We start from the raw sequence: 21,814 nt of genomic DNA on the forward strand, positions 1-21,814 counted from the left end.
ATATCCAGATTCAGGTGGGATGACTCCCTCCTCTTGCTTGCCTTTTTCCTGATGGAGATTCATCTGCAGAAAAATCTGCTATTGTAGATTCAGGGTGTTTTAGTGCTTGCTTCCCACTTCATAACCCACAAACAGCTTTGGGGAAAAGGGACAATGGATGAAATGGCAAAAATCCCCTTGGTCAAACTAGCTGATGCCCGCAGGAAGCCTGTGTGCCAAATCAGCAAGCAGAAAGGGAGAAAAGGTGCAATTTTACCAAAGAGTAGGGGGTGATAGCGGTCTTCTCCTGAACTGCTACTTTGGGATTGAACCCACTTCATGATACTCCATGTTTTCCCCAGAAGCGGTCACCATTTACCATGGTGACACCATTTACCAAGGTTACAGGCAGACTAAATGGCGATGTACATTTATTTAAGAAGACCTGTTTCCACTTTTCTGAACTGCACCCTGGAGTTTGGGCTCAGTTCAACAGGAACAGCGCTTCCAGCAACTTGATGCTTATTTAAGCACTTAGCACTAAATAACAGCAGTAGCAACCAGGGTGGTAAAATAATGTTTTATTCCATGAATGAACAAACACTACCATGCCACATCCTAAAGTTCTTTCTACAAAAGATTTTGGACAGAGCAGATTTTTACATTTCTCAGGTCAAGTTCATTTCAGGCTTTTAAGCCTGTTCAGTGTAGCAAAATCTGGACACGCAGCATTCTTATTGTCTATTTGGCATTTTGCCAGATAAAGCAAATTTATACCGTAGTTCTTGTTCACACGATGTCGATGCACTGTAAAGTAAAGAAGATAATCAAACCCAAACTAGGTCATTTCTGTGGCTTATCAATATATTTTTCATGATGGTCAAAGTACAACCAACATTCAAAGCTTAAAATAAAGATAATAAAAAAGACACACTAAAGAACACAATGGAAACATCATCATTGCTGTCAGGATGGGAGTTTACCCACAGTACTATGTAAAAAGTAGAAACCGGCATTGATATCAAGCTGTCAAAACAAGAAAAGGAATTACATGAATTGTTATATTTCCAAGCTAGTACTTCTAAAGAGTCCTGATCAGCAAAGAAGTGTTACCGCATGCAGGCTGAAACAAGACTAATATTGGATTTGGGACCTGACAAAGAACTGACTTACATTCCTTTATATACAACAAAATGAAATATACAGTATTAATACTGGCTGTACATTTGGTCAGAATATTTTACAAGGAGCAACACTAGTCGAAATTGTTGTGATGCAGCATGTGGAAGTGAATGAAGGTTGAATGTTTTCACAAGCAGTTTTAAAATTTGCTTTGCACTGCTATAATGGAGTGTTAGATATTTTAAAGGAAAATGCTTTTTTTTCTTATTATTTTTATTTTTATGCTTGACAAAACTAGTGTGAATGGAAGCGATAATTAAACATGTTCGGAATATGCTAAACATTGACCTGGAATAAAACAAAGCCATTGACAGTATATGCAATAAATCTCTGCACACTGGTTCTGTTTAAACAGCTTTTATGAGATGATCTGTGAAGTATCTGGTATAAATTCCTGCTACTATAGCCTCATCTAGCTGTTCCCCAACAGGTTGCCAACCAATTGTTCCAACACTAATAGAAGAAAAAGAGTAATCATGACCATTGCCTATTTTTCTATAGTACAATAAAAATATCTCACTGGTAAGCTGATCTAGCTTATTTATGTGCATATTTTCCAAGGCTGCCAAAGAAAATACTCAATCTTGCAGGCAAAGGCTATGCTGAGAATGAAAGCGAGATTTCCTTTGCTTTATTCTAATAGAGTTTTTAATGTCTGGGTATCTCCACCCCCTATTGCCTCCTTAGACCCCTCAGGTCTAAAGTTACTTGGTTAATTCAGTGTAAGTTTTTTTCCCCATATAGAACAAGCTGAGAAACTAATAGGGTAAGCATGACACTGAACGACAACAGAACTAAAGCAATATGAAATTCAGAAATGATTACAGGAAGGTAAAGATGAGTGTAACTGTAATGATATTTCATACAATTGAATTTGTATGTCCTGTAGCAATGACAAACCCTCTGAATAAGTTAAAGAGCAGGCGAGTATGAATCAGTATCTTTTAAAATAATTGTGCTATAATCTTTTCCATGTATCATGTTAGATTTGTTTTCTGACACAATGTGATACTAATTGTAGTAACCTTAATGTGGATGATCGATTTCACTGCTACTGCTTGATTCCTTGAATGCAAAGAGACATTAAGTCTTCCAGTCCTCAAAGCGGTTTCTTGGGGTGTTCCTTCAAGTTCAGTGTCTTACCACTTACACACTAGAACTCACCTTGTGGCAAACATCAAAAAAAGAGAAAAAAAAAATAAAGAAAAACAAAAAAACCCCAAATAAATAAAAAGGTGATGTTGGTTGTGATGGTTTAATTTCAGACAGCAGTTTCTGCTGAGTTCACCATGCTTAATGTTCTTCCATTTAGGAAGGAGTTGCTGTCAAGTAAAGCAGATGAGCTGCTTTCAGTTTTTTTAAATACATGCTAACAACGTAACATCTCTTTCTTCAGGAAAATGATCCAATTGCATATTGTTAAAGAGATCTGCCTTGTGCTTAGCACGGACAAGTAGGGTTAATCGTCATCCTCCTCCTCTTTCAGTGGGGCTAGTGGGAGTTTGTCCTGAACTTGGAAACATGCCACAAAGAAGTTGACAATGGAGTTGTACAAATGCTGCTCCAATGCTGCATTGCTAAAGTAATGGCTTTCATCAGGGTAAATCTGCAAAGAAACAGGCAAATACACACCATTAGGAGCTTAGACTCTCAGGACTGACCACCCATCTCTGCAGCTTGAGCTGTCCTGCAGACACACTGCCTCTCCTCAGCACCATGTTTTCCTGGAGATGCACATGAGGTCCAGAGTAATTCAGGCACCATGGAGCTCTGGGCGTAGACTTGAATCTTCTTTCAAAAGCAAATTTTGGGGGGGAGTATTTTCCACTTAATTCCCCTCTGAACAAGTTCAGGCTAAGCAGAACCAGACCATACTTGCAACTAACAGTGCTTGGTCCTTGTGAAAACTGAAAAAAACCCAGTGCAAATCTTCGGAGAGAAATGGTGTTTGGTTTTACTGACTAAAATGAGGGCTTTAAAGAAAAAAATGTCATTAAGTAAAAAACTGAAATAAACTTGCCGAAGAAGTAATTAAATAGAAAAAATGTGGGAAGCTGAAATAGTTTAAACACAACTTTCTACATAAATGGAACAGGTAACTTCTGCACATAAGGAAAGAATGTGAGAGAATCATAATGGGTTGTCTAGATTACTGAACATTGAAAAAATTAGTTTCTAGGGCTGGATGCTTGTAAGCAGGACTGAGGTGTCTCACTGCTGCTCTAAGTACCTAAATCCCAGATGTAGATCCCTCAGCTCTTCATTCAATCTTCAACTATCCTTTGATGTCTGTCAAGCCCATCAGTGCCTTCAAGCTCCAATGCACTGATGCTTCTTCACTGGGAAATGTGCAGAAGCATCTCAGCCATTGTAGCACTGACCAAATTTGTGCTGGGTTCATTGCATAGTTCTCGTGTCTGTGCTCCATCCTATCTGCCCTTGTAGCATGATGGAATGAGCATATCCATCACATGAAGCTCTCCAGAAATGCAGCCAGAGGGAGCTGGTATTCAGTAAATCAAGCGTTAGTAGGACCTGGGCACTGCAACACAACCATCTGTACTGTGAAACTGTAGCATGGTCCCTGCCATGGATTGAGCCTGGGCTAACTGCAATGTCCTGGCTGTAGCTTGGGAGGTAGCAGAGGGTAGGGACCATATCCCCATGCCTGGTGGATGGGCTCATTCTGGAAGCTTTAATGGCTTGGACATGGGCCATTCAGCAAAACAGAGATGTAATTTGGTGGAAGGAGAGGCTTTCTAGACCAGAGTATGGCATTTGCAGCGGGATGTCAGATTTAAGTGACATTTCTGTGCTGAACTTTTCTGGTTAATTTAATTTAAATTCTTGTTTTCCTGCAATTCATACTCAATTTGGCCTGTTGTTCCCAAAGAAAGTCAACAGACATCAATTCCTTAGAGATATGTCTCTCAAAACCAAATCAAATAAGCATGTGAGTGTATCAGAACACATTATACGCTGGCCCTACTTCTACTGCCAGGCTGAGTTCGCAAGTGGCTTTTCAAAGCTTGCTTTCTAACAGCAGTTCAAGTTCAAACTAGGAAATAACTGTTCAAATATGAAAAAAAGAAACACATACTGTACCTGCAAGCTGTAATTAGCCTTTGCCGTAATAAGGTGTGTGATAAGGTCCGCAGTATGCTGAAAATGGATTTTTTCTGTAAAAACAGATTAAAATCATTAAAGGGGAAAATTTAATTAAGAAAAATCAAAGCTATCCTAAGCACGTAATGAGCTCAAATGACAGGCTAACTTACCATCAGCAGTGGCATGAATGATCAAAAATGTCTGCTCCTTCAGTAATGAGACTCTGTGTGCCAATTTGTTGATCTGCAAAGGTAAAGGTTGCGATAAGATTAAAAGTCTTGCTAGAAATTATCAATTTATACGAAGAAAATAGAAGTACTTAATTCCGCTTGATACTTCATCACAAGGATAACAAGCAGAGAGCAGCACAGCACATTCTCTTGGCTACTTGAGTCAATTTAGAGGTAAAATAACCCCCCACCCTGTCTTTCCAGTCTCAGTCTCAGAAGCAGAAAGAGGTCAGAGACCCTCATCTGTTCTGATAATAGTCCTTCACTAAAAGCCTGAACTGCAGAACACATGGAAAAAGTCAAAGTGAATTTCCAGCGAATACAAAACACTGCTGAAAAGCATGCTCAGGTGTCTGTGCCTAAGAGCTCTTCAGAGAGCTGGAGTAACTTTGGTATGGTTTGAAAGCCAACCACAATGAGCTTTGAGGGGCTGGGGGAAGACATGATGCTAAATTCAAGTGTCCATTGCTGTAGGGGTTAATTAATGAGTTCTCTCATCCTCAGATTGCTGGCTGCAACGCTTAAGCCTTTTGATGGTGCATAAATGTGTCTTGCACTCTGTTCTCCCTCTGTATGGCTCCTTCCTTTCTGCTGCCTCTGATGTAACCTACCATAATACAGATTTTTTCGGAGTCTACATCAGGTCTTGAATTATATGACCTCCATAATGTCTGGTCCACAGGTTAGGAGTGGTTCTTCTCCTGAGTAATTCATGGTTCAACTATGGCGTGTAGGAGAGGTGTATCAGTTACAGACTTGCCTGGAACAGTGTTATGCTCTCTGGAGAGCTCAGGTGCTGTTCCTAGCAGTTTATCCCAAATCAACCAAGAGTACCACTGTTTGCTTAGGCCAATTTTTCAATGCACAAAGAGCATGTGACAATTCAAGGCTCTAATTTCTGGGATATTTTCCTTTGCTTTCACCTCTATTGACCTGTCTTCAAATTTCTAGAAGGACAAAAAGAGTTTGCAATGATCATGAGTGCAACATTTGAGAGACAATTAACTCAGTGTTTAGAGAACCAGGATAAAGCTTTCACTGCAGGGCCACAGGGTGCTACCTGCCTTCTCTGTAAGAAAACAGTTTCAAACCTTTGTTGACTTCATGTCTTCTAGCTGAAGACAAAGCTTTGTATATAACAAATTTTGTTTGTGTGACTATTCTTTATTAGGTTTTTCCCCCAAGTAACTGAAGCACATGAACCAACTGATCCCATCACACATACCAAACAATATCTTTTTGATTGGTACACTGTCTCCTTTTCCATGCCCTGATCAATTCTGGCACAGAGTTCTGCCTACCTGAAATATCTCATCTATTCTTACTTTGAAAAGGCCAAGAGAAACAGAGCTTCACTTGACTTCGGGTCAAAAATTATGTCTTGAGGAGAATCAAAGTGTCAAGACTATTGGGATGAACTTTAAAGGAGGTTGTGACGTTGCGTCTACTTGGGCATACCTGGGTCACTCAGCCGCAATCTGTAAAACTGGAATAATCGTATTTACCCAATTTAGAAAGGCAGGCATGAAGACCAATCAATTAGCCCCATATACATTTGTTACTATAAAGACAAAAAAAAAGGCTGGAGGACACCCTCAGGATTTGACTAGCAAGCACCTCTTTCATATCCTTGCTCCTTCCCCAAAAGTGAACATATGGAGGAGGAGTTAGAACCCAATTCACATTTTATGTCGCAAATGCAGTGTCCATGCAGTTACCTCATATGCTCTGTTATCAATCCCATGCAAGCCCAAGTATCTTTCAGAGAAGGCTGAAGCTTGAAAAGAAAAAATGAAAATGTCTCTTTCAGTCATAAGTGAGTACACTGGCGTTTCCGAGTCAAATACTGCAAATGCTAAAATAGACCTTATTTTCTAGCCTTGACTTAATTACAGAGGACGTATTTCTAAAAGTTCTTGAAAATCTGCTAAGGATATGTATGATACCACAGTCTTTCATTGTCACCACTGTATTTATGGTTTCTAATAACTCACAGAAGAACTTTCTTTTCCTTTCCTTAATGCAACTGAGATACAAGAGAAAAAGCACTATCATGTTGCATCCCTTTCTCCTTTCACATGGGGCCATCGCCATCAACAGCTGACTGCATGTTCCTGCTGGTCTCAGGGATAACTGTACAGGACCTGAAGGCCAGCTTAACACCATTGACTTTCATGGCAGTCCCCTCATTTTCACTGGCGCTAAGTACAAACAGAACTGGTGTCCCTGAGAGAAAGGACCACCATGTGCAGTAGAGTATTGTCGCTGGAGAGAGGATGGTGCAGGCAGAAGGGACCACAGGTTGCATGGCTGTATGGCTCAGGCAAGAATGAAGCACGTTCAAGGCAGCCATGGAGGTTGGTGGCAGAGGCTGGAGGGGTTTAAAGCCAATTCTCCTCTGTTTAAAAGGACTGAGTAATAAAAGCAATTGGATTACTCTGACTACCATGTCTGGTCCCACTGGTGCCAGCAAAATTGTTCTTGAGGGAGAAAAAGGGGTTTATGGCTAGTCCTAAGAAGACACACAATACAAAACAGGTGGGATCTTTGGGAAGCAAGAGAAGATAACTGGGAAAACGTAGGGCATAAACATCATGTGTGGTCACCACGAGGGTCTGTGCACTCTGAGATGTGGATTACCATATAGTTTGAAGTCTGTCAGCGGGGAGAGGGCAGCTCCACAGGCAAACACCTGGTTCTCTTCACCAGCTGGAAGCATGTAAGTGCTCAGGTAGCCACCGTAATCCTGGAACAGAAAGGGGACAGTGGCATCAGTGGTCCTGTTTGGGTACAGAAACCCAGCAGCTGAGACTTTGCTCTCAAAAACACAAAACAAGGGACATCTCCCTGGCTTTAGCAGATGTGGCTGAAGATAAGCTCTGTATCCATTCTACTCTCCAGAAGGCAGGAGGGTTGTGTGCCCAAGAGCTTACCTCTTTTCATCCCACTTTATGTCTGTAGGTCTAATCAGATATGACACCTTTCCAAAATATTACCCCAGTCTTTATTTAAAATGGACATCACAATTTCAGTGTCTGCTGTCAGCCTGTTAACAATTCCCTGCAGAGATGCTGCGTATGCGTATGTATATGCTGTATGCATACACCTCTGCTGTACAGAGGTGCTGTAGGTATGTAGAGGTACTTGCTCTAAGCCTGTATCTCCCACAATAAACAATTACTACTCACAATTCCATTCTCATTTCAAACCACGGGTACTTTGAAATTGCTGTTTCTCAGCCAAGCACACACTGTAGTGCAAATCAGCCTCGGAAATCAATATTGTTGTTGTACATTTGTTCAACACAAGCTAGATCTACCCACATTGCCACAGGCCTTAAGGGACAAGATGAAAATGAAATTAAAGTGTGCAAGGGGAAAAAATAATTTATCTGACAGCATTTTTCTGACAAATAGTCACTGTCTGCATTTGGAAATTAATTAAAAAGAAGTAATTGACTAATACATTGGTAAAATGAAAGCTTTCATCTTTAACATCTCTATCATGACTGATAGAAGCAGTCCAACTCAAAAATAAGTAATAATAAAAAAACCCACCAACAACATATTCAATAAATCAGGATTTAGCTCAGCTGCTTATCCAGATCAGCCAACTAAAAAAGCACAGAGGAACAAAGGGAAAACATTACCTTCCCAAACACACCGACTCTCAATTTATCAATGTAATGCTCCTTCAGCATTGTCCTAGAATATGAGAGAGGAAAACAATAGATAAAATGTATTTTCCACTTAGATACAACAAACACAGTGTGATTTTTATCAGCTGGAATTGGGGGTGGCAGCAGAAAAATCAGAATCACTGAATGGTTTGTGTTGGAAGAGACCTTAAAGCTCATCCACTTCCAACCCCCTGCCATGGGCAGGGACACCTTCCCCTAGACCAGGTTGCTCCAAGCCCCATCCAACCTGGCCTTGAACACTGCCAGGGATGGGGCAGTCACAGCTTTTCTGGGCAACCTGTGCCAGGGCCTCACCTTCTCCGGGCGACCTGTGCCAGTGCATCACCGCCCTCACAGTAAAGAACTTCTTACTTATGCCTATTCTAAATCTCCCCTCTCTCAGTTGTGGATCAAGCCATTACCCCTTGATCCAGACTAAATTCACACTGCTTTCATGTGAGCCTCTTATTTAATCTTGCAACCTGTTGCAACCAAGCAATGGCAACAAATAACCTGCACTGCCTCATAAAGTCATAATAAAGCCGATGCTATTGAACTACTCTAATACGTTTCTTAGTGTGATTATGTGGAGAATAAATCTAACAATATTACAGGATTTGATGTTTAGGGTTATGCATTTTTTTTTCTGCTTTAGAAAGTTTAAGAGTTTAAAGATGGATTTTTTCCAACTACCAGGACAGCAAAAAATTAATGTAGGAGCTGAAATCCAAGCTTGCTTGTTTGTAGCTGCATGACTGTACAGAGCTAAAAATAAATAGGTTTTGAACACATGATACAGATAAGTCTGCTGTAGTTTAGCCCTGTTTAAGGCTTATTTCTCTCCCTCTGCACTGGCTAGCATGGGCTCTATCTCACGTGCCGTCACTTGGTCACAGCTGTATGACCACACTGTCCTTCCCTCCCACACACCATTAAGGCAACGAGGACTAATGACAATCTTGTGTTAATTATCATTAATGAATTAATTTCTTCAATAACAGTGTCATTCACCGGACAGCTTCCAACTGATCCTTCTCTTCCAAAAAGCCCAGCCTCCTCTTAACCTCATGCAATAGCTTAGTGCCTTGGAAGCCACTCCCGCGGCCGTCAAACTTCAGCACGATGGCGTTGTGAGAGCTGACCATGACACTTTCCCACGTCACCTCAAATCTCTCTGTTACGATCTGGCTGCCTGGTGTCCCATCCCTGAAACAGAAATAGGCATCAAGCAAAGGCAACAGCAACAAGCATGGGACAAACACCCTCCCAGGGCCGTGGGCTTGCCATGGTAATGGGACCGGCAGCTCCTGCATGCATCATAAGGCAGGGCATGTTTCAGAAAGTGAACACCAGTCTCTGCAGTGATGCTGTGCAGAAGGCTGGTTGTGTGGCTTGGGCTTTGAGTCTGGGATGGAAGCTACCGGTTGGTTTCTGCCTCCCTCTTGCCACAGCAATTATCACTGCGCTAAGCTGGGCTTTGAGGAAAGCACAGCAAGCACATCACTGACTGGGCAAGATTCTCCTGTGAATCCTGAGGCAGCAACAAGAGGTCAGTTGAGTTTTCCCTTTCTACAGCTGCTCTAATCTGTACTTATTTTCTACATTCCCCAAAGATGGCACTTTTCTGGTGGAGGGATTTCTTGAGAGGAGCCTGGCTTTGGGGTGCACTGGCACTGCCAAAATATGTTGGATAAAGCTTGCAGGCATCAGTCATCCTTTACTTTACTGGCACGCGCTGGGGTTCCATTCACTGCCCCTATCAACTCGTTTAGACCTTCCCATTGGGTTCTCAAGAGCAGCCATAGATGGAGCTGTCAATCACTTCTGTCACCACTGCTTCACTAGTATACAGAGGGAAAGAGCACTTTGAAAGTGATAAAACTGACAACTTAAAAATGCCAACATTGGCCCCCAAATTTGTGGGTGAAAGGAAGGAGCAGGCAAGACTCCCTCTTCACCCTTTTGTTTGGAGTCAAATACTGCACAGGGGAACTGTCTTGAGAAACATTGACCCCACTTCAGCCAGACAGCTGGGAAAAGTCAAGATATGATAATGATGATTAATATTTAGGGCTGGTATTAGTGTAGAGCATCCCACTGGTGCTTCCATTTACTTCTTGTCCTTTCTGGGGTTCTTGGAGACATCAGGCAACTCACTGCAGGATTTTAATGTGCATGTGGCTTCAGTCATTTGCATTTATTCAAGTGAGACTGAGGCACATCCAGCTTCAGAGGCAGCCTAATCAAGTGTTGTTAGCTTGATGAGTACCAATCTTCCTCAAGCACTTGTATAATGAAGTATATTTTCTCTGCAGTAATTTTGTGATGTAAAGACATGCTTATTGCAGTGTTTTTGTCCTTCATGGAAGGATGTGCAGGATGGCGTTCAGGCCTTCATCAGGCATTCATCACTCCTGCATGAGGCTTCTCTCTTGTGGGGTGTTCCCTAGCAAGAAGCAAGCAACGCAGTGCGATGCGCAAGGGCTAAACAGGCTCTTTAAGGTCAGTGACTTCCCTCCCCCAGTTTCTTTGCAAATTGCCAGAAAAACTCAGTAATGTGTATTATTACTCCTAAGTGTTGCATAAAGTAATACCCATCTGCTATGTCTGCTAGGAGAAAATACTACCTACTGAATATAAATGCTAACATGGAGATCTTCAAAGGTTTCTAGCTCTCTCTTTACTGTCACTTCAGAGTACACTAGCATTTACATGGGAATGATTGCTGTGCAAAGGCGTCTAAACTTGAAGCTGCAGTAAGGCTGACTGCATCCCACTGTAGGACTACCTGTTGAACGCTGGGTGAGTGCCCTAAGCACTGGGATAGAAAGTCAACATCTGACTTTTATTCCTTCCCCTCTTGTTTCTGCCCCGCAGAATTACTGAACTGCAAGTTGAATGCATGGAACAATTTTACAGAATCCTACAAGGCACTCAGAGGATTTCACTAGGGCACTCTCCTGGGACCCAAAACCTTTGGCTCAAACACAGGAGAGAAAGGACCTACATCTAGCCTCTCCCAGCTTTGAGGTGAGATGGGGATAGGGACCAATATGTTAGACTTGGTGCTAAAGCCGAGTGGCACTCCTTGTACAAAACATATTCTAAAAGGTTTTAATCATGGCCAAGGTTTCCATGCTACCCTCATATTAAAAACAGAAAGAAAGAACAAGTGAGAACTTACACAACCAAAAGCAAGGGGTAGTGCGCGGTGTCCGAAAAGGTGGCGGGCTTTAAAATCTGCATTGGCAATTCTAGGGAAAAAACCCACAACCCACAATTAACAACATGCTTCAGTGTGGGAGCACTGACATAACTAATAGATTTTTTCTGGTGGTTTTGCCACTTATGAGCAGGAACAAAACAGCATTTCATCAGAGGCACTGGTAAATAACACCTTAGAAACACATATGTTGTCAAAGAAAAGACTCATATTATGATAGTTGAGGTGACAAGAAATGTAAATCGGGAGTACAGCATGAGCTGTTCAGTCATGCATCACTTTTGCAGCATTCAATTAACATCTGGCAATAGCTATAATTTTCCTTTTTGGCAGCTGGAAGAGTGACACAGTCAGAAATCAATATTTCAGGGCAGAAGAGGAGGGGGAAAATCGGTGACGAAGATGATAATTTAAAAGCCAATTAAGTATGGTGGCTGGGGGAGAGAATGCGATTATTTTGCTATAATAGTATGAAGACAGATGGAGAAACATGTATTTTAATCCTAACTTCCAAAGGGCTTCCTTTTGCTGTGAAACAGGAGGTAACTGTTCTGAAGCCCACGTTGTTATACTGGTACTGAACCAGTGTGAGAGATGTGCTCACCAAAGCTGCATTTAACTGTTTCCTATGGCTTCATATCCATAGCCAAAAATGCTGCCATACAAATGCTTTATGTATTAATGCAATCACGTTTATTTTTAAAATGTTAACTACAATCCAGATCAGCAAAGGCCCAGCAATTAAATCGGTATTAGGAGCATTTTCAGTAGATTAATACACAGATTAACTGCTTGGTTTAAGTGCTTTGCTTTGCAATTATTGTCTGACACTCTGCCTAATTAGTTATTCCATCTGAATGCTAATAGCTGCAAATTGGATCAATGGCCCAGGGACAGCCAAAAAGGCCATCGCTTGACTTTAAATACAACTATGCACTATGTGTGGTGTTCCCAAGGCTGTTAAGCCCAAAGCTTTCAAAACACAGAGAGGGCACAGAAGAACAGCTACATGGCCAGCTTGTATTTGCTACACACACATATAAATTTTTGGTTAAATGAGCAAAATGGCATTTAAGTGACACCTGCTATTAAGAAATTTAGCATCAAGATGAGTTATTCCTAATAAGCTGCTATTGTCACTATGAGTTGACTCACAGGGGGATAGATGTGACCTTTATGACAGGCTCTTTCCCTGTCTTTTCCTGCCCATAAGGCCTGGAAGCACAGGTCTGTTCTTGTTATTTTATGTACTGGGTTATGTTCCTAATGCCCATGTGGCAAGCGGAACATTTTAAGGCCATTATTATCCTTTTCAAATGGCAAGTGTCTCTCAGCCTTTGCTTTACACTTTATAACACCTGGTAATGGTTGAAATTAGTAACCTGCCATCCATCACACCTCACTGCTCCCGCTTCACTACATCCAATCTTAGATGTACCCTCATTTCTGTCATGGGAAATATTATGGGTCATACTTCAACGCAGAGTCTCTGGGTTTTTTTGACAGTTGCACCATACATGCAAACTGAATTTTTGGGGAGCACAACTCTGAGTATGTGGATTTTCCACATATAGGTAAGACATCTACATACAGCTAGAGGAGACGCTTTTTAGTTTGCTTCAGGTACAACTGGAGAGACAGTCAGAAAATGCTTTGGCTATTTGCTTCTAGGCTTTTCTCTCTCTCTTTGACATATAGGTAAGTGGGGAATGATTATACAAGTGGCACAAATAATGCGACAGCTGCAGATATAAACTGCTCCAAGATTTCTGCCTTCTCTACTCCAGGTGAAATCTCTTTTAGCTTTTCTCCTAATGCTGTGTTGTGTTTTTTCAACCCCCCAATGATATAGCTTTGTTAGAGAATCCTGAATGACTCTGATGGGCAGCTGTTGGCGAGTCACATTCATTCACTGCCGTTCAATATCGTATACTGAAAGGCAGTCACAGCTGTAGCCAGCCACCTACAGTATCCCTCTTCAAACCAATAATAATATGCCAGCCCAGGTAGGGAAAATACCCTGAACAAAGGGGGAACTTCACAGTGTCATCTCCCAGAGTGGCTTTTTGTACAAAGAAAATTCTAAAAGGAAATAAAAACACCAGCCCAACCCTAGCATTTTGCTTTTCTTCAGATGCATTCACATTAAATCCTGTCTCTGTAATAACCCCCTTATGTAGCACTTCCTAAGAGAGTGCTTTGCAAACTGAGTGAGTTTATTGAAAGCCAAAGTAATTTTTCTTCCTGCCAGTCTAGCCAAGATGACTGTATCATTTCACAGCAATAGCAGTGAAAAAGAAGAAGAAAGAGAGAGGAAAACGGTTACTTACTGTAGTCGTCTATCTTGATTTCCATGTACTCTACCTTAGGCATCTGCCTGTCATTTACAGCCAGCTGCACATTTTCATTTACCTCCAGCTCAAAAATTTCTGAAAGAAGGATAAGATCACAAAAACTATTGGCATTGTTTGTGAAAAGGCATTTTAACATTTTATAGTCACCTTAATATTTGTCACACAGCTTTCCTTTTGAAAGAATTTCCTTCTAGTCCTCACAGATGTCTAATTCAGTCTTTGGAGTCTTTGGAGCCCCTTTTAGGTTCTGCATTGGCAGAAAGCTATATCCCTGAAATCTGACATTCAGCTGATTTACAGCAGATGGGAATGTGACCTTCTTTGTTGAGACAGTACTATGGGTCCCACTTGGACATTTAACTGCCATGCAAAGCTAGATATCCTCAAGTCTGTGCCCGAGTTTTGCACACAACAACTGGGAAAAGGGAGGAAACTATGGAGGGCTTCAGGACAAGGCCGCGTTGCTACACAAGAGAAAATCCACACGAAGGAACACCACGGAGAGAGAAGAGTGGACAAAGGCCATACATACAAACCTGCAATATCAGACTTTGGAGCAATCAGGCTGGGTTTGAAGGAGGCCATTATCTCTGCCATTTGAACCCAAGGAAGGTTTGAGGTTTTGTACTAAATTCTGTGTTTCATTGTCTGTAACATTTTGAGACATACTGATAAAAAGATGGGTAACCCAGGCTCCTCAGATCATACTTACGGTACCTGATTATCATGCGCTCGTTGCCCATCTCTGCTGAATAGGCAGGCACAGCACAAAAACATGCCCTTTCCAGTTAATACATTTCACAGACCTTTCAGCAATACGGTATTGGTTCAATGACTATTCACTCTGCTTCTGAAAAGCCAGGCTCATCTCTATTGAAACCACAACCCCCACAAAAGTGCCAAATCAACAGCCTATTAAATTTAGTTAAATATTAAGATTCTCATTTAATTACGGCACACACAAGTAGCTTTATCAGCAGAAAGGGGCTTGCCACGTAGGGGAATTTAGTCAAGCCATTTTATTTGTTCATATAATTGCATTCACAGAAAGCCAGGAAGACTGTGGAGAAAATAAAAAAGATTGGCATATCTCCTAAAGGACTTTCTTTTCTGCGTTAGGACCACAGGGAGCTTGAGTCTGTGGTGTACAAATGGTCATTGCTTAATTAAATGTAAGCACGCTATAATATTCCCAGCAACTCACTATTATCAGATTATTACAGCATACAGAGGCAAACTCCCTTTGTAGAGCAATGGGCTCATATTAAATGAGCAAATTCAGTAACATGCAACTGTCAGTTGCCCTTTATTCAAAAGCGAAAGAATGAAAGGGGGGAAAAAAGGAAGCACAGGAAATGCTAATTGTATGCCAAAAATCATGAATTTCAGTAGGGGATGTGTTCTGTGCATGACTAGATTGAGTTCTCTATGTAATAAATGCTATGCATGTATATCTATCAAAATAGAACTGGTCTTGGTGTGGTTTATGTTCCTTTTTCAAGCTCTTCATTTGCTGTTTCTGTCTTACAGTAACTCTCATTTTATTCACCTAAAAGTATTCTACAAAACTATACAGGAGGCTATAAAACGGCCCATGAGGGCTCTATGCTGTACATGCTGTTATAGCCAACCAGCCGTCTCCATGTCTATGGTAAAATTAAGGTATTGTGTTTAAGGGGGAAAAAAAGAAAGTGACTTTGGAGCTGCAGGTCAGAGCTAAGAAACTCTCTTGGTCCTGTGGGAGTGGATCCCACAGGATCCCTCTGTGGGATGAAGAGCCTTGTGGGCATCACCAGGGCTGCTCTGGAGGTGTGCTTGGTGAGGGCACCGCCAAGGCCAGGTCTCTGCTGGGAGGACGAGCAGGTCATACACCACTGTGCAGAGACTGAATGGTCAGTGATTCAGAACAACTGAAAACCCTGCGCTTTGCTGTCAGTATTACTTAAAGAAGTGATTCTCGTATTCTTTTTTAGATCAGAATAGCTACAATGCCAACTTTTGCATATTTATAGCAGAAGTAGTTTCATGAGGGACCAGACCAGCACATGTGTCCTGGGTTGAGCAGCAGCAGTGGTTTGTGGTTGGGTTTAAACCACGACAACATGGAGCTATACACCAATCTCACTACTGCCAGCAAAAGTAACCTTGGCTCTGCAGCAAGAGCCTTCCTCTGGACAGCAAAATCACTCAGCTCCATCATGGAACTTTTATTTGGAAATTTTAGACCTGTGAGGAAACACAGTTGTGAAGAAATTAAATATTTATTTCATGGCCACCATCATAAGCAAGATGATCACAGATGGCCTAAGCCATGGGTCAGGTCACGTTGTGCTGCTTTGCTTGGCAGCAAAGATGTCAAAGGACAGTCGTGTAGGAGTATAATGCTGTAACCTAACTTGTCCCAGGTTGCTGCTAAATTTTATGCATGTCTCCCTCCACAAAGGAACATTTTAATTGGAAAGAAGTATAGAAAAGATGGAAAGATAAATTAGACACAATACACAATGCACAATACAACTCTAACAATATTGGATACTGTTGATGCTAGATGAACACTCCTGAGCATTTGTATTCTAATGGCAAAGGATACAAAATGACACAAATCTAATTTTAAATTTGATTAAAAAAAAACCTAACCCATAATCAGAATTTGGGCTTTAATTCTGCATATCCTGCTTACAAGCAAACTTTTCTAGGCTGGGTAAGGGCTTGAAATGCAAGTTGCCAACAGAAACTGAGAAAACAGGGTACACCCAGGAACTGTATGATGTGAGAGGGAGTTGTGCTTTTTTCTTATGTGTTCTGGTGCTGCAGGAGTCTTTCCTTTGACGTTTCCCACCTTTAGTGGGAAATGAAGCAGCTCAGCATTTCACAGAAATCCTTTATTTTAAGAGCCAAATTCCATGCTTTGCTCTGCTCCTTTGCAGAGGCAACAGCAGCAAGTTGTTGTAAATCCAGTTAAGTGAAACTGATACCTGCCATAAACTGATACCAATGTACAAAGCAGCTAGAACAAAAGTGTTGCTTATCATTTGAATCACAGCAGTGCCTGGAGTCCCTAACGGCAGGTTAGGGCTGGGCTAAACTCTGCATTAAAATGAAAGATAAGGGCTTCCCACTAAAATGATGGGAGCACATGAATCTTGATATCACGTGAGACTCAGTGCCACACTCTAATATGAAGTCTCCAGAGACTCATGAAAATCTTGGTTTAAGACCCCTGTATAGAAGGGACGGAGAATGGCTGTCTATCTGAGGCTCCCTGCCATGCTGACTTGGGATAAAAAATTGATCTTTTTGGATAGCCTGTACTGCTATAGGTGTGAAGAAGGAACCCCGGAAACTTCATGGCTCTCTAGACTCTAAAGGGAGTCTGGTAATGGCTACAGCCAGTGTCAAAGATTTTGAGGGATGAAACCTGTATGTTTGGAATAATTCCAGCTTCACACTGATGTAGATGTGAATCATCAGCATCAAAAAGCCTTACCAAACAGTAAGTGCTACAATCCCCATGAACAGATCAGGAAACCAGAAAGAGGTACAACTTGTGGGACTCACTCCTCTGTGTTACCTCTCTCAACCTGGCAATCCATACCAAAGTGATTTTATTAAAACCATAGACTAAACTCAGTATTTCCTATTTTTGACTGGGACGTAAGCCACAATTTGTGGAAGACTAACAAGAAGTGCTTATTCTTTTGAGAAAGCTGATAACAAACATTATCAAACCACTGGGTTTGTACCCCAAAGAGCAAGCTGTTGCGATGTCAGGACAACAGATCTGCAACTGCCTTTGATATTCAGAAGCCTTTCATTTAGGCATAGTCTGGGCTCCCTGCTAGTGTAAGTTTACCAAAGAGCAGCTATATCTCACTGAACCGCCTGGCTACTTTTCCCTGAGGAATGGCAAAGCTGAAGCCCATCCTTACTCTGTGCATCGGCTGTGCTGTGAACAGTCACCATCGGTACACGGGGACCTTGAAAAGAAGAAGAAAAGAACTCGGTTAAATTTCTGTTGAGGCACACACAGATACACGTGAACCTGGTTTTGACTTTCATAGAGCTGAAGACTCTTGAGACTTGTTTTCCATGCAAGAGTAATCTAAAAAGCAAATCACCCTGGTATTATAAAAAGTCTATGAATAAATGACAGTACTGTAGACTTGAAGACATATGAGATTTCAAAGCCCTTTCCCAACAGACCACTAAATGCATCTTTCCCTAATTTGTAAACATTATAATTAGCACAAACACAATTAAATCACTTGCTTTAAAAATTATTCTAATGACACTCTAACATCACAGCAAAGCCTTTGCATTTTGTATGCTTTGGATAGCTGTTGGTGTTTTGCAAATGTTTTGGGTTTTGTGTAAGGTTTTGTTGTTTGGTTTTGTCTTTTTTTTAATTAATTAACATCAGTTTGTCTCTAAAATGCTGTCTTAAAATGCAGCATTTGGGTATTGAAATCAGTCTGCATTATACAAAGAGGATTATCATTATTATGCAATGTGCATGAGTGAACCACAGAACGCGTTGCCATAAGATACTAAGGTGTTTAGGATGCTACGGTCTTTACCACAGGATGCTATAGTCTTCAGCACAGCATGCTGTAGGATGATATAGCCCTTAGCGCAGTGGTGTGGATTCAACTTCTTATTCAGAAAGTCACCAAGTGACTGATTGATAGAAACACAGGATGGTACACGAGATTAGGTTCATTTTGTAGTTATCAGCTTCTTTCTTTCTGTTTTTCAATTATAATTTTCCGATTTGGAGACAGGACGCTGGGCCAAGATGAGCTTCAGTCTGATCCATTACAGCCACTCGCATGTTATTACCATACCTGTTTGTAGTTTTTCCAATGAATTTGACAATACTGCTCAGGAAGGTGGAAGAAGGACTGAAGTGATGAAATGGTTAATTCTTAGCCTCAAAGATAGTGGTATCTTACTTTTCTTCCCTTTCCCCATAATCCAATGTGGTGCAACAGCAGCAAGCATGAGCAGCTGAGGAAAGATCATCTGCATGACCAACTAAGCTTCTAACAGCAGGGCCAGAGCCCTCCCATGCTGTGTGTGGGTAAAGACCATAGAGCATAGAATCATAGACTTACAGAATTGTTTAGGTTGAAAAAGACCCTCAAGATCACCCATAAACTTAACACTGCCTAGTCCACCACTAAACCGTGTCCCTAAGAGCCACATCTGCACATCTTTTAGATACCTCCAGGGATCGTGACCCAACCACTTCCCTGGGCAGCCTGTTCCAATGCTTGACAACCCTTTTGGTGAAGAAATTTTTCCTAATACCTAATCTAGATCTCCTTTTGTGCAACTTGAGGCCATTTGCTCTCATTCTATTGCTTGTTACTTGGGAAAAGAGACTGACACCCACCTCCTTACAACCTCCTTTCAGGCAGCTCTAGAGAGCAATAAGGTCTTCTCTGAGCCTCCTTTTCTGCAGGTTAAACAAACTCAGTTCCCTCAGCCACTCCTCACAGGACTTGTGCTTCAGACCCTTCACCAGCTTCACTGCCTTTCCCTGGACCTGCTCCCGCACCTCAGTGTCTTTCCTGTAGTGAGTGACCCAAACCTGAACACAGTATTTGAGGTGCAGCCTCACCAGTCTTCATGGCAGGACATCTCTTGTATATACTGTATTTCCAGTTCAAACTTACCATGTTATGCGAGTGTGCAGCTGGTGTGGATAGCAAAGTTTGGAACTGTCTGTACAGAAGACCCATGGAGGGAAAGTTATTAGAAACCATGATTCCTACTTTCTTGGGCTCTAACAATCTGCTGTCATGCTGCTAGCAATTGTAATTGACAGTGGGCACACAAATGGCCACAAAAACGGGTTGCTGTGAGCTATCCATACTGGTTCAGTAACAGAAGTAAGTTCTTGAGAGCAAGAAATCTTTAGGGTCATATGATTGTGTCAGTGGTTTCCCTGAGCTGCCATCCTATCACATACAATGCAGAGTGTTTAATGTAGACCCTACCTATACAGGGAAGAGGAAGAAGAAGGTTTTATTTATAATTAAGCCTGACTTTTGTTTCCTAGTAATTGAGAATTTGTTTCACTAACAATCTGATTCCTTTGTTTGCACCATTTTCTTAGAATGCAGCTAAGTGGATATATGATGCACAGAGGAAAACCACGTTTTACTCACCAGGATTTGACTGAATTTACCTTTCCACTACCAATATACATTGATATGCAGACTGTATTTATTTATAAATCTTCCCTGTTTTTTCCCTTTAGTTCCAGAAGCCAGTCTGCTGGAAATCCAACAAACCTAATAAACACGAGCATGATAAAATCATCACTGAAAATAAAAGGAATCCTCCCAAATGACTTCAATCAGAGCCAGAGAAGTCCTATAATTAAACAAAAATGTCTAAAAAAAAAAGAAAGGGATGCAATGCATATAATCCTTTCATTTTCTAATTTATTTTGCCTTTCTGTGTTGGCACTGGAAAACCTGTGAGAAACTACTAAATAAAGAAAAAAGCAAGTATATAGTTCAGAAAATTCCACGTATTATACATTGTGTTTCTTTAGTCTCTTACCACCTCACTGTCACCTCGCCAAATCAGCATTTTAAAGTGAAGTCCCATACAAAAATATTCAGTTTGAGGTTATGTCAAATAAAAATATGTAAAAATGTGTATCAGCATCCTTAAAAAGGTACAGTTTTGTGTTGCTCAGGTTTTATTTTCAACAAATGAAGAAAAATAGTAAAGACAGAAATCTACAGAACAGAATCATCAGGTTTGTGAGAAAGATTACTCTTTATATTAAATATTCTCAATGATGACACCCAGTTAAACAATGCATTTCACTTGTGAGCAGGCTGAAAGTCTGCATTAAGAAGAAAAGTCACTTTTTTAGGAACAACATAAATTGCTTATTTCAATACCATTTTTTAAAGTAAAACAACCTGGTTACATGCCAGACTATGGCTTTTAATACACACACATCAAAAGTCCTTCAACACTCAGAAGTTCAGTGTCTAACGCCTGACAGGGATAGAAAGAAAGTCTTGAAATTAGGAAGTGTATATTCATTAGCTGCCTTCCATACTTTATTTTTAAGCCTGTAACGGTGTGACAGTCCCATTACACATGCCATCTGGTAAATGCCATCCACTGTCATTTGCGGATCTGAGAGTGAAACCTAATTTGTTCAATGAACTGCTGGGAGCTGACAGAAGCAGAGTGAGGACATCCTCTGCTCTGTGTCTCCTCCCTCCAGAGCCCTTCCAAACAGGCTTTGATTGGGACTCCTGAGCCCTGGAACATTCTGCTGCTTCTGTTCTTTAATCAGTGCTGATGAGGGCCTGTGACTATCCATCCCCCTTGGAAACTTTGCAGATACCCTGCCTCTTGCTTACAGAGGTCCTGAGTACATATGAGCATCAGGTCAGGCTGGATGTAAGCATTTGCTTGTGGTCCTTGCACAATAAAACAACAAAAGGCTCCACTTTAAGAAAGTAAAGTAGATACCGAGCTGCTTTGTCCCTGATCAGAGAATCACAGAATCACAGAATAGTTAGGCTTGGAAAGGACCTCAAGATCATCTAGTTCCAACCCCCCTGCCATGGGCAGGGACACCTCACACTAAACCATCTCACCCAAGGCTCTGTCCAACCTGGCCTTGAACACTGCCAGGGATGGAGTATTCACAACTTCCTTGGGCAACCCATTCCAGTGCCTCACCACCTTCACAGGAAATAATTTCTTCCTTATATCCAATCTAAACTTCCCCTGTTTAAGTTTGAACCCATTACCCCATGTCCTGTCGCTACAGTCCCTAATGAAGAGTCCCTCCCCAGCATCCCTATAGGCCCCCTTCAGATACTGGAAGGCTGCTATGAGGTCCCCACGCAGCCTTCTCTTCTCCAGGCTGAACAGCCCCAACTTCCTCAGCCTATCTTCACACGGGAGGTGCTCCAGTCCCCTGATCATCCTTGTGGCCCTCCTCTGGACTTGTTCCAACAGTTCCATGTCCTTTTTATGTTGAGGACACCAGAACTGCACACAATACTCCAGGTGA

At 41.5% G+C, this 21,814-nt stretch overlaps 1 protein-coding gene across 3 annotated transcripts in view; it reads right to left on the reverse strand.

Moving 5' to 3' along the window:
- Positions 1 to 545: 545 nt before the first annotated feature.
- DPP6 (dipeptidyl peptidase like 6) overlaps positions 546 to 21,814 on the reverse strand; it is a 510,591-nt gene continuing 489,322 nt past the window's right edge. For all 3 annotated transcript variants that reach the window (XM_065666817.1, XM_065666815.1, XM_065666816.1), the window contains exons 17-26: positions 17,685 to 17,732; positions 13,732 to 13,830; positions 11,363 to 11,432; positions 9,190 to 9,384; positions 8,149 to 8,203; positions 7,140 to 7,245; positions 6,218 to 6,276; positions 4,440 to 4,512; positions 4,267 to 4,340; positions 546 to 2,767 (exon numbers count right to left, since the gene is read on the reverse strand). In XM_065666817.1, the coding sequence (XP_065522889.1) occupies positions 2,621 to 2,767; positions 4,267 to 4,340; positions 4,440 to 4,512; positions 6,218 to 6,276; positions 7,140 to 7,245; positions 8,149 to 8,203; positions 9,190 to 9,384; positions 11,363 to 11,432; positions 13,732 to 13,830; positions 17,685 to 17,732 (926 nt within the window). In that variant the 3' untranslated portion in view covers positions 546 to 2,620. The remainder of the gene's footprint in view (positions 2,768 to 4,266; positions 4,341 to 4,439; positions 4,513 to 6,217; positions 6,277 to 7,139; positions 7,246 to 8,148; positions 8,204 to 9,189; positions 9,385 to 11,362; positions 11,433 to 13,731; positions 13,831 to 17,684; positions 17,733 to 21,814) is intronic.

This window comes from Lathamus discolor, chromosome 2 (genome assembly GCF_037157495.1).
Source record: "Lathamus discolor isolate bLatDis1 chromosome 2, bLatDis1.hap1, whole genome shotgun sequence".
NCBI classification, from domain to species: Eukaryota; Metazoa; Chordata; class Aves; order Psittaciformes; family Psittacidae; genus Lathamus; species Lathamus discolor.